This window comes from Gopherus evgoodei, chromosome 15 (assembly GCF_007399415.2).
Source record: "Gopherus evgoodei ecotype Sinaloan lineage chromosome 15, rGopEvg1_v1.p, whole genome shotgun sequence".
Classification (NCBI taxonomy): domain Eukaryota; kingdom Metazoa; phylum Chordata; order Testudines; family Testudinidae; genus Gopherus; species Gopherus evgoodei.
Window position 1 is genome coordinate 15,071,780 of NC_044336.1, and position 17,814 is coordinate 15,089,593.

General features: G+C 44.5%; 1 protein-coding gene across 2 annotated transcripts; it reads right to left on the reverse strand.

Moving 5' to 3' along the window:
* Nucleotides 1-110: 110 nt before the first annotated feature.
* Nucleotides 111-17,597, reverse strand: NUP85 (nucleoporin 85). 2 transcript variants are annotated; one of them, XM_030534998.1, is made up of 19 exons: nucleotides 17,459-17,597; nucleotides 16,834-16,924; nucleotides 15,980-16,142; nucleotides 15,155-15,225; nucleotides 13,304-13,347; nucleotides 12,311-12,380; nucleotides 11,062-11,183; nucleotides 9,516-9,652; nucleotides 8,421-8,541; nucleotides 7,748-7,879; nucleotides 7,201-7,307; nucleotides 6,752-6,835; nucleotides 5,207-5,272; nucleotides 4,545-4,696; nucleotides 4,330-4,447; nucleotides 2,776-2,876; nucleotides 1,137-1,288; nucleotides 390-476; nucleotides 111-300 (listed from the first exon to the last, which is right to left on the reverse strand). In XM_030534998.1, the coding sequence occupies exons 1-19, from the start codon at nucleotides 17,489-17,491 to the stop codon at nucleotides 199-201; spliced, it is 1,953 nt and encodes a 650-aa protein (XP_030390858.1). In that variant the 5' UTR covers nucleotides 17,492-17,597; the 3' UTR covers nucleotides 111-198. The 2 variants fall into 2 exon arrangements, with proteins under 2 accessions (XP_030390858.1, XP_030390860.1); XM_030535000.1 differs by lacking the exons at nucleotides 16,834-16,924; nucleotides 17,459-17,597 and adding an exon at nucleotides 15,651-15,694 and having other exon boundaries at nucleotides 15,980-16,040.
* Nucleotides 17,598-17,814: the final 217 nt, after the last annotated feature.

Genomic DNA, 17,814 nt, shown 5'->3' on the forward strand with positions numbered 1-17,814 from the left:
AAGCAAATGTTATTGCTAAAGGAATAGGGAGTGGGGGGAGACTTCCTACATGTTCATTGTCTGATTTGAAACAACATTGAGACACGACAAAACACTGGCACAAGATCAGCTAGAAATATGCAAAACAAGACATTTATTCTTAGAAAAGCAGTCAGTTTTATGTACAGTATGCCACAGAGTTACTGCAGGAGCCCATTCTCATGATCCTTCCAGCGTGCCCTCCTTGACAATAGCTCGGGCAAGGTTTCGTGCAAGAGCAAGTCTCAGGATTTCCACCTTGGTAGTCTCAACGTCATCAACCTAGGAACAAGCATAGTGTTATGGAGACTTGCTTCCTCTTTCCCATGCTACCCCAGTTGAATCATCCAGTTGACTTCAGGCAAGATTACCTGGAGTTTTTGGTTATCTGTCTTTCCAGCTGTCAGGTCCTCCAAGCAGCGCATCAATTCATATGTCTGCTCTGCTGAAAATATTACCTGTGGGAAAGAGACTGTTTGCTTAAAACATTAACCACTTATCTAGGGATCTAGAACGAGTGGCTCCTGAGGGACAGATCAACAAGAGGAGAATGCTTCCGCATGCCCATGCCCATGCTCCATTTGAACCACTTAACACCTGGTAAGTCACGGGTCTTGCACATGTGAGGCTGTAATTTTCTGGACGGACTGTAAGCCAGAGGGATTCACACTGGAAAATCTCAACTTCAAACCCCAAAACAACTAGGCAGGTCTGTAGCCAGCCTCAATCCTCAACAGTGCACTGAGTCTGCTACTTTGAAAGGAGAGGGCTGAATTACACCCTTATCCCCTACTACCTGCAATCTTAGTGTAAACAAGGATTTCACAGGATGTACATCAGAGATTAATTTTGTCCTAAGTGCCTCTGCGTCCTCCTTGCCACCACTGGCCATGACTTTCACATGGCCACACATTTCTTGAACAGCCAAATCTAACTCATTTACATGAGAAGTATGGAGAATCGCTAGTGTACCTTGTGTCAGTCATGAGGCAGGGGACAGGTAGTTCTGAGATACCCTGTCCTATTTGTGTTCAACTACTTCCTGTCAGGAAAAAGAGAGATGCCTGTGGGTCAACAAGTATGGTGGTTGTGTTGTTGCATCAGAACTCCACATTCACCTCTTTCTGCTCCAGGAGGGGAAGAGCATCAGTCAACAGGGTCATCCAGAAGGAACATGGAGCAATATGAGCCGTCATCAGCATCAAGAGCAGCTTGGCAGCTTCAGAGAACCGCTTCTCGCCATACAGCCGATGGAATTCTCGGTACTTCCCTGTGTGTGTGGTGGGTGAGGAGAGTAAAACGTTAGCTACTGTCAGAAGATCCCAGGCTTTCGTTACAAAAAACTAAGAGGCTAATCCTGCTACTATGAAGTCTGTGGTAAAACTCCCAGAACTTAAATACGGGGAGGACTGGGCCCTTTGGCAGGTCTGGGCTAAAGAGGGAAGTTGGAATCTTGTACAATTTATATATTAAAATAGCTTAATACATACAGCGTGGGGACAGAAGGAAAATTTCCCTTTGTTGTTGTTTACCACTTAAACCTGCTTAAAGGACAACACCCCAGTTTTGTTCAGGGCAATACAGTGAGCGTTGGTGCAGCATCTTCCAGAATAGCTCAGAATGGTTTTAAATCAAACACATTCTGCAAGTCACCATTTCCTTTAAAGATGGCCCGCAAGGGGAGAAGTGGGCCTCTGCTTGTGTATTTGCATTAGGACATAACAGGGTTTGAAAGGCTTTCCATAAAGCATTGATTTTTCTGATTGCTTGTACTGGAAATTTAGATCTTTGTTAACCTGTAAGTCTCTGAGTAGCAGCCGTGTTAGTCTGTATCCGCAAAAAGACCAGGAGTACTTGTGGCACGTTAGATACCAACAAATTTATTTCAGCACGAGCTTTCGTGAGCTACAGCTCACTTCTTCAGATGCATCATGCTGAAATAAATTTGTTAGTCTCTAAGGTGCCACAAGTACTCCTGGTCTTTTTGTAAGGCTCTGAATCCCCAGGACCTGGTTACGATGAGATCTGACGTCTAGGAAGTGAAGTGGTTAATTGTGGAGGGAAGGGATTTCACCAAAAGACAGGCAGGTAGCAGCAGCAGCGTAAGGTTTGGTGCCACCAGGGGAAAGAAGTTGTGCATATAGAAAGAAAGCGGATGGAGCCTTTCCGGTGTTATTTGGCAGAGGCCCAGCCCCCTAGTTCCTGTATGGTGTCAAGTCCTCCTCATTGTGAGCTTGGAGTTTCCATGCTGAACAAATGGAGCTGTGGAGATGTACTTTGGAGAGCTTTATGCAGTCGGCAAAACTACCATATGGGCAAGATAACTAGTGCAAAGGGTTTGCCTTTGTAGGGATCTAGGAAAATCCGCACATAAGTTTTTCCAGGTTCTCATCACTAACTCCTCACAGGAAGCACCACTAGATAGGGAAACAGATGGGAAAAATAAATGCTTATTTAGTTAGATTTTAGTTTAGATTTATAAACCCCAGAGCCCAAGACTGCCCTGCACAAACTGAGGTGGAACATCAGAGATCTTCTGTGAATGCAATTTGAGGTAAAAGTCTGCCGACAACAGCAAGAGGACGACATCCCAAATCACATATAGTAATTTGCTCTCCCCCTGACATCTGTAATGGACTCAGGATGTAAAGGGGCGAAAAAATTAAGAGAACCAGTAGCAGCCCCAGAGCAATGGTTTTAGGGTGAACACCACTTTAAAGCAGTTCTAGGAAGGGTCTGCAGGCAGGAGATTCTCACCAAGAAATGTCAGCCGATCACTGAGCAGCATGGAGGGTCCCAAGTTATCGATAAGGTCCAGGTCTGAGAAGCTGCCTCTCTCACAATAATCCTTCAGGAATCTAGAGGGATTATTACCCAATGTCATTCTGTTTTAATCACCCTCCTAAAGAGCCAAAACCATTCCATGGAGGTGGGTGTCCATTCAGGTATTATTGTGTATGTTTAATACACCCATCTCCGCACTCTTTATTTTTGTTGTTCAGGATATTTGCAGTCACCAGGATTTGTTTTTAAAAGCAAAGGTGGAAGAATAGCAGCACAGCAAGCAGTCCTGAGGCAAACCGATGCATAAACAGCTCTGCCAGGTCATAACAAAGGCTTTGTTTTTTTACTGCACAGAAGAGCTGATAAGCAGCAGGAGCAAATTAAGTCCTAAGAGTTTTTCCAGTCTAGCCTTTATTACGCTGCTGCTTTCAGTGTCTGCTTCCTGTGCTGGTTTTCTTCCACATTCCATTCAAGCAAATATGGTCCCTCCCACTCCTAAAACAAGACAAAAATAGCGCTTCTTTCTCAGGTTACTCAGCCCTCAAATGTGAAATAATACCCTGCGCTTCTATGGCAGTTTTTCCCAAACAAATGGGTCCTGGGGGTTGTGGGAGGATTCTAGATGAATCACAGGGCACTAGGCAAACATACACTTCTCCTAGCCCAGTGAGCAGGGTGGCCTGTGGGGAATGTGGGTTGGAAACCAAGCCTGCCCTGTGCTCACCCAACAGTGACAACTCATCCCAGCTGCTTGCTCCGGGGCATTGTGACCTGGCACACAGGATTGCAGTGCCACTCAGCTGCCCAGGATTAGGATTGTGATGACAGGGCAGAATGTGCATATAGGTAATGGTGGATCACAGAAGACAATGCAGTTTGTGGGTCACCTTAGCAAAATGTTTGGGAACCATTGTTCTAGAGCACCTTCTACCCACTGATCTCAAAGTTACAATCTAATCCTATCTGAGCCACAGGTACTTTCCCCATTTCCCCCAGCTGTAAAAAATTAAGCAGATATATGATACGACTTGTCAAAAGATCACACAGGAAGCCTAGTGCAGGTCAGAAACAGAAACCAGATCTCCTTTCTCCCAGCCGTGTTCGAACTAGTAGGGCGTTCCTTAAGTACTGAATAGTTTATTCCGTTCAAAACTAGGATCTCTGTGAAACAAGGTTAACTTCCTCTGCTACCGAAGATTAAGTTGATCTGCAGGTCTGTTCTCTCCCTATTCTTGTCTTCTGAGGATTGCAGAAGGTGGGAAGGAGAGTGGCAAGGAGAAGGGAAATGGCTAAGGAAGAAGGATGTTACAAGTATTGCACAATCCTTTGTCTCTGAAAGGGGTCAATGATTTACTTCACTAGCACAGATGCTGCACTAGTTTGTCCTAAGGGGAAGAAGATTCTGTTCTAACAGATTATCTCAATTTGCCTTCACAAGAGCCTTCTCAGGACAGTGCTTCCCTCCCCAACCATTACTGCAATGTCTCTAAAAGGTTCTGCTCTGTCTAGAGAGTAACAAAGACCCACCTGTCCGATATGAGTGTAGCAAATGCTGCGTCCTTGGCTCGGATGCTCCAGGACAGTGCTGAGCCTAAGCGATTGTTCCGCACAGCTTTCATGGCCATGATTTTACAGATGCTGCGAACTTTGGGATAAAGTGGGGAGAAGAGAGAAATGGAGAGTCAGTTTTTAGTTACACCAGGTCACTATAAGGCAACGAAACGTCATGAAGAGTCAATCACCTTGTTCGTGCATCTGTCTCTGCTCACAGATCCTCAGCACCTTTAGGGCTTTTTGCTCTGTGTTGAGGGGGATTCGCTCAATATGAAGCTCCAGGTAAACCTTGCCATATTCTGGACAATGATCAAAATAATCTACCCCCAGCTGCCACAGACTACAAAAGAGGGGAGAGAGAGGTCAAATGTTCCTTCTAAGGAGAACTCTCAATGAAGCACTTTATTATAGCCACGAGAGGGATTTGAGTCAGGATTAAGAATAGTAACACACTGTAGGAGACCCCTGGTTAGGTCAGTCACTCATCTTTGAGACTTAAATTGGCTTCTACTAGTACTGATACCTATAGTGACTGCTCTGGAGTACCACCAGCTGTTCTGCAAACTTGGGGCTGCAGCGATAACATGTTTTACCTGTGACATTTATAACTAGAAAAGACCAAAGCACTAAAACTATGGTGTAGGGACTTGATGGTCTCTAATAGATCTCTTCGCTCTTTAACTCATGGTTCTAGCAGAAGAAGCCCAAAGGCTTGGTCAAACAGCTTGATCAATATCCCTTCCCATAACAAGAGCAACTTAATTGGGCTGCCTTTCACATCATCGACCTGAAGGTTTCTCTTGTTGCCCCGTGTCAGTCTGGTATCTGAACGCAGGGAAGGAGTTGTTACCTGTGATGGGAAAAGAGCCCGGAGGCATACTCCAGCAGGAGGAATTCACGCATATTGGAACCAAAACTGAAACAGAAAAGTAATACACTTTAATCCTAACATATACTCAGATTACCATGCGATTACCTAATTTATTAAGTGTCTCTCACAGTCCAGGCTACAAGTTTTTTTTGTTTTTTTAAGAAGTCTCTAAACTAGTCCATTTTTCTACATCACATGCACATCAAGGTTTTTTATTGCAGTGGGATCCCTCAAAACACACCCATTAGCAGCTGCAAGGTTGTATCTCAATGAAAAGACTCTGCTGAAGCTATTATTGATAAAGACTTTCCATTTACACAGTATATTTCATCCTAGAGTAGCTCAATGTGGTTTACAAATGCCACTGAAAATCAGCCACCTCTTGGGAGAGACAGCACAGCTGTTTACTAGCATTCCACAACTAAGGGCTTGTCTACATCAGAAAGTTGCAGCGCTGGTGAGGGAGTTACAGCGCTGCAACTTAGGAGGTGTACACATCTGCAGGGCACCACCAGCGCTGCAACTCCCTGTTTGCAGCGCTGGCCGTACTCCCGTTTTGTCTCGGGTGTAGAGGATCCAGCGCTGGTGATCCAGCGCTGGTAATCAAGTATAGACACTTACCAGCGCTTTTCTTGACCTCCGTGGAATAAGCAGGTATCCCAGCATACCTGAGGAAGCCTCTGGTAATCAAACTGGTCTCCTTCCCCAGCTTGCTGTCGCGTTCCCCGAACCCCGAGCAAGCAGGTCTCCTTCCCTGCGGTTTGCTCTCGCGTTCCCCGAACCCCGAGCAAGCAGGTCTCCTTCCCTGAGGTTTGCAGGGTGGTTCGGGGAACGCGAGAGCAAACCGCGGCGAAGCTGGTCTCCTTTCCCGGTTTGCTCTCACGTTCCCCGAACCCCCCTTGAAGCCGCCCAACAGCGCTGCAGTGTGGCCACATCTAACACCACTTGCAGCGCTGGTTGCTGTAAGTGTGGCCACTCTGCAGCGCTGGCCCTATACAGCTGTACTAATACAGCTGTAACAACCAGCGCTGCAAAATTTTAGATGTAGACATGGCCTAAAAAATAATTTAGAAGATCCTTTAGCCAACTGCAACTGCAAGTGAAATTTAGATAAGATTCAATTACTCAAGTTGGAATTCAGCGAAGGCAAGAGGATTCATACTCCTACTTCATTCAAAATGTATCATGGAATCTCTAATAACCACAGTCAGTTCTATTTCATCTGGAAAAACTTCACTGCTGTCAGCACAGAAGACCCTAACATCACTCTGAGGCGCTGGTTCAGTATCAACTCAGAGGTGTGGCAGGTTGGCATTCTCTCCTGCAACATCACTTCTTGCAGCACTTGGATTTTCCTTTTCATTCCATAGATTTCACTGGAATATACAGCACATCCCCTCGCTCTGAATCTCTGAAATGTAGTTCTTCACTAAGAAAATACTACATTATCCTTCTATCAACTCTCCTTAATAGATCCTATCTCTAGCCCCTGGACACTTGAGTAAACAATGCAGAGCCACTTACTAGAGATTGTGAGACTGCAAGAGTTTGCAATGATCCAGCAGGTCAGTCAGATGAGCCACAAACCACCAGTTGCTCAGGGCGATGCTGCATTTTCAAAAAGCAAAGGAAGAAAATATCAGCCTGTAACTGACAAGTGACTCGTTATGTTTTCTGGCGACATTTCCAACTGTCATAGAAGCAATACACTGCCCTAACCCAGCAGACTTGCAGACAAGTGACACTATGTCACAGACCTAGTGGAATGTTATCTTAATTGCTGTCTGCCTGACGTGTTCTTGACAAAGTCCTTAAAATACAGATCAGAGAGGCTCAATCGTCCTTATTATGTGCACATATCTCTACATGCAGGCAGACTCCTCTCCATAAGAGATGCAAGCTTGCTGCGGGACCGAGGGCACAGAGAAGCAGTGCTGTATAACCAAGAAGTCAAAGTCTTACTAAAACTCAACCTGCATTCTTTAATCACTTGATGGATCTCGAACTCAAAGGCTGCCATTAAGATGCTGTCTAGAGGTTCCCAGCTGCTCTCTCCTCCCAGGAACAGGTCCATGCTAGACTGTGGAAGCCCCAAAAAGACAAGACACATTCAGTGCAAAGGGCCATGGGGACAGTGCAGGAGAAGAGATTTGGCCACATCAGCCTTATTTAGAACTTTTTGGGGGAAAAACTGGGGTGACCGGGGGAGATAAACAAAACAAATGATTGAAAGGGTCAAACAGGATTCATCTCTGTTTTCCTAGAACAGATTGAACACTATGACATAAGAAAATTAGCGCAGGTATTTGCAGTTTGCTACATTCAAGTAGAAACTGAACCAGTTACATGACACACTGAAAACTCTTGGTCAGCTGCAAATTTTTCACTCATAGCATGTCTGGAACTCCCTGTAGGTTGCTGATCCACTTTCGAACTCTGTGGGAAAAATCACACAAATACCTGGACCCTGTAAAACTTCAGCCTTCCCCATGTGGTTTGAACGCAGTAACCCAGACTTACCTGTGCATAGAAGCGAAGTTCCACTGGCTTAACAGTTGGATGGGAGTAGACAAGTCGGGTGACCAGAAAGTGGTACCAAGTAGTCATGAGCTCCTTCTTCTCCAGTATGGCATTCTCATCTCCCAGCAGGATCTAGCATGAAAGAGAAATGCCACCGTAAGCCCTCAAAGACTCACATCTTCAATACTAACTTCCTTTCTTTAAATCCCTCAGCTCTGCTTCTCTTGGCATCACACCCACTAACAGGACATGCAATCACCAACAACTTAATTAAAATCAAATAACTAAGAGGAAAAGAACAGCAGCTCTTGGGCATGCCATTGACCAAAGCATTGTACTGAGGGGACAGTCTGAGCTGATGGTATCAAACTTGCACTTATGATAGCAGAGTTCAGCAAAGCGCCTCAAAGTGTTTCACAAATAGTTAATCAGGCCCCAAAACATGCCTGTGAGCTCAATTCTATAACCAGCATTACTGCCTGACTTATGGAGAGGTGAAGTAAGGGGAAGCCATTTGCCCAAAGTCACACAGAGTCCACCACTCTAAATTTCCTGCTTTGACCAGCAGACTAAGATTACCTGTGTCCATACAGCACTCCCAATCCCCAATGGACGGCTACTGGTGCCTTCAAATCTGTGAACATAACCTCCTTCCTTCCCAGCCACAACAGACCTTGCAGATGGACTCCATGTGGAGATTGGAAGAAAAGGTCCCATCCTGGAGGTACCGCTGACATTCTTCATGCCAATGCTGCCATTTCAGTTCCATCTCAGTCAGTGTCTGGGTGTTGCCAGTCTGAACCGGGAAGATACATACACACAATAAGGCAAATGCAAAGTCCAGCCTCTTCAACTGTCATTCAGCATGACTGTCAAACAAGCCTTTCATGGGCAAAACAAAACACTGGCCCACGGCAAGGATTTTGATGTATGCTGCTAGCAAGCTTCTCCATCACTTCAGCCGTTTAAATATCAAAGTGACAGAGTGTACAGGAACCCACAGGGGACCACAATGCAGCATCTGATGCCTTTTCACCATAAAAAGGCCACTGCAGCATGTGTGGAGGTGGAGATGTGCGGATGAAGTCTAAAAGGAAAGTTCTCTGGGAGGTTGTGTAAGAGCTGTCAATCAGAATATTTTGAAGAACTGGAAAAATGTGTCTCTCTCCACAGCGTTGAGTAAGAACAGGAATCACCACCAAGACCATGTTGCCTTTTAACATAATATACTCTTCTCCCTGCATTTGGGTCTTTTGGGTTGTTACAGAAAAGGGGTCGGCAACCTTTCAGAAGTGCTGTGCCAAGTCTTCATTTATTCACTCTAATTTAAGGTTTTGTGTGCCAGTAATACATTTTAACATTTTTAGAAGGTCTCTTTCTATAAGTCTATAATATATAACTAAACTATTGTTGTATGTAAAGTAAATAAGGTTTTTAAAATTAAAACACTGCATTTAAAATTAAATTAAAATGCAGAGACCCCCAGACCGGTGGCCAGGACCCAGGCAGTGTGAGTGCCACTGAAAGTCAGTTCGCGTGCCACCTTCGGCACACGTGCCATAGGTTGCCTATCCCTGTTATAGAACATGTATGTCACAGCCAGAAGGCATCAGAATTCAGATATTTTAGTAGTCAGTAGGCCAGGATGTTATGTTATAGTGGCCCACAGGTGAGATGATACAGACTGGACTACAAATGCCACCCCCACTACAGACCACTGCATGTATTATTCCCCAAAGGAACTGTATGAGATGGCTGCTGCATGCATACACTAAGAATGGGCATCTTCTTCATCAAGTCATCCAGAATTTTGCACATGCCCATCGATGTGGGGTTGGCACTGGCTTCCTTAGAGAGTAAATGCCGTGCATCATCCATCCGGCCCTGCAGCACGAAGATGTCCACCTGCAAAAACCACCACAGTCCGTGAGCACCAAGCAGGAGGAATGCTGAGACACCACTTTCATGCAGAATCAGACCAAAGGTGAATTTTAACTGAGTTAACATGTATGGCTTCGAAAAGCTAAAGGAACCAAAAGTGCTTCAACTACAGATATTGTTAACTCAAACGCTCACAAAGCACAAGCCTCCTGCCACAAGGTGAAGGCCCCCTTTAAGAAGGAGGCGAGTCCATGACTTCTCAGCTGCTTCCCAGTTGATTTTAAATGCACCTGGATCATATTAATGGAGAGACACAGACAGTGGAGGACTCAGCCAGGAAAAGGGCCTGAGAGAGACAAGAAAGGGGGAGATGAGAACTGCCTGGGGAAGAAAGGAGAGACCCAGACAGAAACAGGAGTAGCAGAGGAGAGCTAGTAAACAGAGCCAGCGGGAAGAAGGTGAAGCATGTTGTCGGTGAGGACTGGCGAAAGCTGGGGGACCCCCTGCTGAGTTATAGGACAGTTCATGAGGAGGCCTCTAGGAACCAGGGGAAGAACCAGCCCTGGTTAGGGGAAACCAAACCCAAAACAAGAAAGTTGATGCTGGAGGGTGGATCCCAGGAGCAAGGGCAGGACTCACAGGGAGGGGGGCTGGGGTGAATGAAACACTACAGGAATACCCCCTGCAACACTCCTGAATGGAGAACTGTGGGAAACCACACCAAGAACAAGGGGTTGATCCTGCAGGGACATTCCTTAAGCAGGGCAGGACTCTCAGGTAGGGAGGCCTGCATGGGAGGAACACTGCAGGGAGTTCTCTCAGAGAAGATCTGACGTGGGGCTATCAGAGAAGCATCATGGGGGAAAAGTGACACTGGGAGCTCTCAGGTGGACAGCCTAGAGAGTGATGCCCTGGGATGAAAGTGAAAAGACAGAGAAGATTGGAGATGGGACTCTCCCTCAAGAGAGTGAGCTGGAAATGATGTCCCAGGAGATGGCATGAAAAACTGCTGTGAACCTGCTATACTCTGGGATTTCAGGGAGAATGATTTTATACTGTAGACTATTGTATATGTGCAGAAATTAATTATGCCTAAAGGTGGGCTTTTGAATCAGACACAGAGAGAATGTTCCTTTTATGGACGGACCTGTCATGCCAGGGCCTGCTGCAGGAGGGCGCCCCAGGTGGCGTGGCCCTATAACATCTCCCTATACCATGCTGGCCCTGGCCTCTATTTTGATCTGAAATCCTCTCTAGGGGTGAGGATAACAGTCTTCATGAAGGAATCCCTCCAAGCAGATACTAGCAATTATGCCAAATGGTTTCTGAGATGCAATCTAGCGTACAAAGCCACTCATGAGGAAGGAGGGACAGAGCACACATGCAAATGTATAAACTTCTTTGATGGAGAGAGCACCAGTTTCTTTACTCACAGCATTCCAGAAGTCTTTATGCTTTGATGGATTTTCACTGCTCAGAACTTCACGGACCATGCTGTCTACGTCACACACATGAAGACGAACCCAGTCGAGGAGGTGAAGCAGGAGATGACCAGCTGTAGGAAGAGAATACATCTCTCCATCAGATCCCTGCTGTTTTAAGATTCTAACATTATTGGTTTCATAATATATTTCCCACAGTCAAAAGCAGAGGACAAGTCTGCCTAGGTCTCCGACTCATTCATAGGATTTTTATCTGCCAGGCTCAATCCACCAAAGGCCATGGAAGAACAACAGGCTGCTGCCAAATTAACAAACTCAAAATTTTACAAACTGAAAGGAGATTTGCTCCTTTGACTATTAACCTGCTCCATGACAGAGAGAGACAAAACAAAGCTAGTTAAGGTTGCTAGCTAACAACATTGTTGTCAATTACCACAGGCACTTCAAAAACAAGATGATGAATAATTATCATACATCTTATATTGCCCACATAATGCCCATAGTTTTACTCTTCATTTTATTTTCGTCTCAAATCTGTTTTCGCTGGAAATGAGGAGGAAAAGTAGCACCAGGTAACTCATTTGCTCTCAACAAAACCACCATCAAATAGTCCAGTTTGAGAACCTCTCTTCTGGATAATGTGATTGAATAGGCAGCATATGTTTACATATTTTGACTGCCTAAAAAGTAACTTGGATTGAAATCCTAAGCCAAATCCTCTCCTGGTGTAATTCAACTGATGTCAGTGAAGACACTCTAAAGTCAGTGGAGCTGCACCAAAGAATGTGGACCCGCACCAAAGAATGTGGACCCTAATGGGTAAGTGATACTTAGCATTTATATATAGTGTATGCTTATGAATTTCATAGTATTTTGTACTTAGAAGTTGTTTACCCTTGAAATTCAACAACCTGAGAAAAAATTCTGCTTGATATCACATTTCTCTATTAATTTCATGTACTATGACCCAACTCCAGTTCCACTGTAGTACAGAGGAAGGAGAAAACTGGAACAGGCGGGAAAAGGGAAAGAGGTCTATTAGTTTAGGGCACAGTGCTAGACAGAGAAGACAATTGAGACAGGAAGCATTGGGGTAGGGTTTGTTGCCACTTCCTGGCAATATTAGTATGACTTTTGGAGACATGCCAAGATATGTTCCGATGGGCATGTGGTACATTTCTAGAACAAATACCTATGCAAACAAAAATACCTATTAACATCATTATACTCCAATTCTCACCTGGCGCTGCTTCAACAAAAAGGATCTCACACAAGTTCCAGATCAGCTCCATCGCGGACAGAATAGAGACCTGAGGAGCAACAGGTACAGGTTTCATATGCAAAAGTCACTCCCGAGTTTCCTAACATAGCAACCAAAGAAAGGCATTTGAACCACAACATGTCAAATAGCAGCCTTCCTCCTTATCCACTCCTCTGATAATAAAACACTTCTCCTGTCCAAAGAAGTGAACTTAACATTTCAGAGACGATCAGTAGTAAAATGAGACACTGGGCCACATATTTGATTTAGGAAGTTTCAAAGCTGCTTGCACATTAAAAAACAAAAACCATCTCCCATCTGTGGTCAACACTAAGATAGTACAGGAATTCTTTCTGACATTAAGGCTCAGGGATCTGAGAGACCTCAATTGAAGGTTACAATGTTTATTTTGGTTCTAAGTAAGACCTCAATTGAAAGTTACAATGTTTATTTTGGTTCTATAAAGATAACTTAGGTCTGAATTTATAACCCAAGGAAAAGTTATGACAGAGGGAAAACACCAATAGGGCAATATTAATGCTGACAAGATAATATCACAGCTTGTATTCTTTACTCTTCCTGGAAGATAGTTCCATTATTGCTTCAAGTGCATGATTTCAAGGCTCGCTACAAGCCTCATCAGTTTTGGGGTGGGACATCAGAGAGGTAGGCTCTAAGGGGAGGCTGGGGTATTAGTTCATGGTTGGATTTTGTTAAAAGGCTAGAGTATCTGAAGTCTATAAAATTGGATCTATACATAGATTACGTCAGAGCACCCAGAGCTCTCAGAACTCCTACAACTTGTATCTCTTACAACATAAGCAGCATGTTGCTGCCTATACCACCAATGCAAAAGACTAATGAAGTAGATTTAGAACGTATCATTATCACAACATACTTGCCTGGTGTATTTGCCAGCAATCGTTTTTTTCAGTTGTGACTAGATTTCACAATACAATGTTTGTAAATTACCTGGGTGCTGTGCTGGCACTGCAGCTCAGGGTCCCGGGTAGAATCTGAGGTAAGAGAGAGAAAGAAGTCAAAACACCCCAAAAACATTTTTCCAGCCCTCTGATGACACTGCTCAGAAATGAAGCAGTTTCATGTTTGGATCCAAGGATATGCGTGGTCATTCTCCAGTCTCGTTATCAAAAATTTTTAAATGTTACTAGATATGACCTTAGTTACTTAGCACCTTTTATTAATTTTGTACAGTTCTGATCTCTTTTATAAGTGTGATAGAATGCATAACATCATTCTGAGAGCTCTGTGGAAAGATAATAAATTCATATAATGTTACAGTAGTAGGCATCTTTCAGTCTTGAGAGACCATGGGTATACACCCCTGAGAGGTAAAGAATTTACTCAGTTGGCTTTATGGCAGCCGCGAATGTGGCTGAAGAGACCCACTCAAGAGAGACAATCTTTGCAATATCGGTCACATTTAAAGATGATGTTTTGATAAGCTCCTATCACTCACTGAAGCAGGCAGATGGTGGCGGGACAACACCCTATGGTCTAGGGGCTGCCCAGTTTTATGGCAGGCAGTGGTTGTCCAGTGAGATACAATGATCTCTCCCACCGTTGGAGACAGCCCCTGCGCTCAACTCTATGCCAATCGAGTAAGAGCTTAGAACTGGTGACTGCTGCCTCCCGTGTTATGTTGATGCTCAAGACAAAGCTGGAGTTCCCCTTCAGGGCGCAAGCCTAGGCAGATGATATGGAGGCCCTGAATTGCCCAGGCATCAGACCCCACTCTCGACGTCACCGGTAAATCCAGAGGAGAGGAAGAACCAGTACATCTGGGATCCGAAGTGCTGCAGGAGTTGCCAGAAAGATACTAAAATATCTTTGGTGCTGCACTCCAGATTTTCTGTCTCAGTTTACTCTCATAGCCCTGAATTCTCCCGAATTCCCCCACAAGGCAGTGGGGCTTTTCTGTCAGGGGTTGTGCCCTTAGCCTTACACCCTCCCGGGCTACTCACAAGGCAGTGGGTTTGATGAGGTAGTACCATCTACTCTCATTACAGTAGCAAACATAGCCTGACCTGACTTTCTATGATGTTATATCTGGAAACAATTTTGGTTGCTGGACTGTATTTCAACATTGATTGTTTGTGGTAACTGTCCTGCTAAATGTCATTATTACATATATGATATACGATGCTCAGCAGTACAAGAGGAGTAGGAGTAAGGAAAAGACCAAAGTAATAGATAGGGGTTCCACATGCAAAAGAAAGCCTATTAACTAAACAGAACAAGGATGGCACCACCCATCATCAGACTCTGCCTAAAAGTGACAATGAAACAAGGACATTACACTTGTATTAATGATCCAGTATGGTTACCTACTCTTCTGACTCTTAAAGAGTTAGAAGCTGCATTTCCCAGCAGAGAAGATGAGAGGGAATCCCAAATTAATGGAGTGATAAATAAATAATGAGAAGCCTGGAACAATAAGAATGACTGTTTGAGGCAGTTGGAAGTGGGAGATTACAAAGTATCTTGAGAAAAGAAAAACATCAGACCTGTGAAGCAATCGAAAAGATCAAGGACAGAATTAAAGAGCAGAGAAATAAATTAGGAAGAATAAGAATTTTAAAAAGTGAGTGCAAGAGTAAATTCTGAAAATTCTATTAAAAAATAAAGAAAAAAGTTTCTCCCTAGGTTTACAAATTGACATTGCATCGCAGGGGTGGAACTGCAGTCTCAACAGTTACTAAAATCTGAAAACACTTTTACAGCAGTTATAACAAATTACAATTGCCAATGTTATTTTTATGGTCTCGAATACTGTCTCTTCTTAAACAGAGAAGAACTTACTAGCCAACTGGTGCATCTCCTCCATACAGGCTCTTATGACTGAACGGTAGTTTTTACTCACTCGAACCAATCTGCCAAGAATACAAAGGCTTTCTTTAGAGAGATTTATTTACTGTTAGCTTGTGCCTACAGGTTAGTAGGGCCCTCATTCTGCAAGTTTCTCTGCAGAGGCAGACCCCTTCTGCACTGTACTGAAGTCAATGGGGCTCCACACTGCTAGAGAAGCGTATCTATTTGCGGGACTGGGGCCTAATTTTGTAAAATGGATAGTGGAAAAATTAGTTACACAATATTACAGAGGGTCAGCAGCTGAGAGAATCTGAGTTTCATTATCTCCCTCATTGGATATAGATTCATATGTTTGGTGGAAGAAGCGGAGCAACATATTGGTCCTTTCCTGCACCGCAAAATTATTATCGTATCACCTTGCCTCACTTCCTACCAAGACATTCTGTAAGCAGCAAACACATCAGTCATAGGGGGGTTGCTCTCCTACCTCCTGTCTACAGATGAGAGAGTATCCATCAGCAGTGAAGGAGACTGGGCACAAATAAAGGGAACAATCAAGATAAGATATGTTTCTTTAATAAATTCAGTCAATGAACAACAAGTATGTACTGTATGAAGTGTACCTTTAATAACTCACAAGGGTACCAACCGAAGGAGATACACAGACACCACACCTGCCTCCACCTTCCACTATTAAGTGGCACAGAACAGTCTATCTGAATTGTGCCTCACTACTGACATATTCTCCATAGGGGACAGGGAAGCTGACATGTTCTCTTTTTGTTTCAAAACTATCTAGCATTTCTATTTACTCACTGTGCTTTCCTTGACTTCCCAGCCAGTTCTTCCTCACTCCTCTGGAGTCCAACAAAGATCCCATGGGATTCATTGAAGAGTTTGCGTAAGGTCTGTGAGTACACATCTTGATCTTTGCGAACAATGAAAATGTTGGGGCAGCCTGGCCTTTTCTCTGCACATTCTGAAATGAAGCATGTAAACCATAAAATAGCCCAAGGAATGCTACTACTCTGCAATGTTTAATGTAGATAATCCATCTCAGCCCTATGGGATAGTAATATGCTTCTGGACTTCAAAAGTTAAAGCCTAAAGTAATGGTTCTTAAAATATTAACTAGTTCAGAAATGGTTCTTATTTGGTAAGAAGTCTAAGAGTCAGCACAGAAATAGGGCAAGAGGCACAAAACTAGTAATAAAATATCAAACACTCTGTAAAACTCAATTCCAAAAAAAAAAAAAAAAAACCCCACTAATAATTGTGTGATAATGAAAATACAAATCTCTTCAATATATTAATTCCTAAGTCTGATCAGTCACATTAGTGTTTATAAGGTGAATTCTCAACTCTCACACCATTTGGTGGTGTTCTTGAAGCCTCAACTCCTGGAGTCAAATGACTGCTCAAGAAGTTTCTAGGTCTCATGTTGCAGAATAAAACTTAAAAGAACATGATCTGAGTGTACTCCAAGCTTTTGGAAAGGCAAGTAAAAAGAACCCCAAATTTATTTTAAAATCTCATTTTAAGCCAATTTATTTTGGGGCCTAACTCACAATTTCTGAACATTTGAGGTTAGGAGTATCCCTGTTTGCTCTGCATTAGTATTTAATAAACTCCACCAAGACAAACACTCAAGGATAAAAGAGAAAATCCACCTTTTGGGAACAAAGTTTCATACACCAGCATCTCTCCAGGTGCCCAGGCAAAACACAATTTCTTCCTTTTGGAGTCCACCCCAGGAATCAGCTGTTAGGAGATAGGGCACAGGGACTGTCAAGCATGCAGCTGCTCTCTAGAACAGAACAGGCAAACACGATTCCTCCTCCTATTTTAGGGTATGCTTCCCCTGCATCTGGGAGTAAGAATCCCAGCTTCGGTTCACAGGCTCATCTACACAGCAATTTTTAGCACACTAGGGCAAGCCCCCCTAGCACAAATCTTTCTACACTGGCTGGGAGGCTTGCTCTCAAACGCAGTAGAGACATGCCCTCAGTTTTCCCATCTGTAAAATGGCAATAATGATACCACCTTCCTTCATAAAGCACTTTGAGATCTACTGCAGAAAGGCGCTGGGTGCTGCTTTGATTATCACTGTATCTTTTTGGCGGCGGGCTCATTTGTGCTAACGAAGGGAGACAGTCAGCAATGCACAGGCACGAGGGTGAAAAGCTGAAGTGACCCACAACAGTTCCCTGCTCCCCTCTACCCCGCCCGCCCGCCCCAGTGCTCCTGGCAGAGGGTGTCCAGCCCCCCCGCAGACGAGGGCTCGCTCTGTCCTACAGTAAGCGGCGGCTCCACGTCCAGCTCCTCCATGTCGGCAGCGGGCTCGCCAGGAGACGGCGACAAGCACCAGGAGAGAACCAGCTCCGCCGCCACAACAGATGGCCTGCACCCAGAGAGCCCCGCCCAATCCCGCGCCGGCCGGGCGCCGGGCAGAGACAGAGGCCCCTGGTTCGGGGCTGCCCGTGCGATGCCTGCAGAACTCTACTCCTCCGGGCCCCCATTGCTGCAGCTTCCCTCTCGATCAGCTGCCTGGGACGGGGCGGAAAATAGTGTGTGTCAGAAAGAGGGGGATAAGGCCTCCCTTTGTGGGCTTTGTGTTGAATTTTGGGCAGGCTCTGACCAGGACAGTCCGG

Excerpts from the sequence above, each read along its gene's own strand:
- NUP85 (XM_030534998.1), bottom strand. The coding sequence starts at position 17,491 with ATGGAGGAGCTGGACGTGGAGCCGCCGCTTACT. Across the intron at positions 13,348-15,154 it reads GGAGATGCACCAGTTGGCTA|ATTCTACCCGGGACCCTGAG; the intron begins GTAAGTTCTTCT and ends CTCTTACCTCAG. Across the intron at positions 9,653-11,061 it reads ATAAAGACTTCTGGAATGCT|GTGGACATCTTCGTGCTGCA; the intron begins GTGAGTAAAGAA and ends TGGTTTTTGCAG.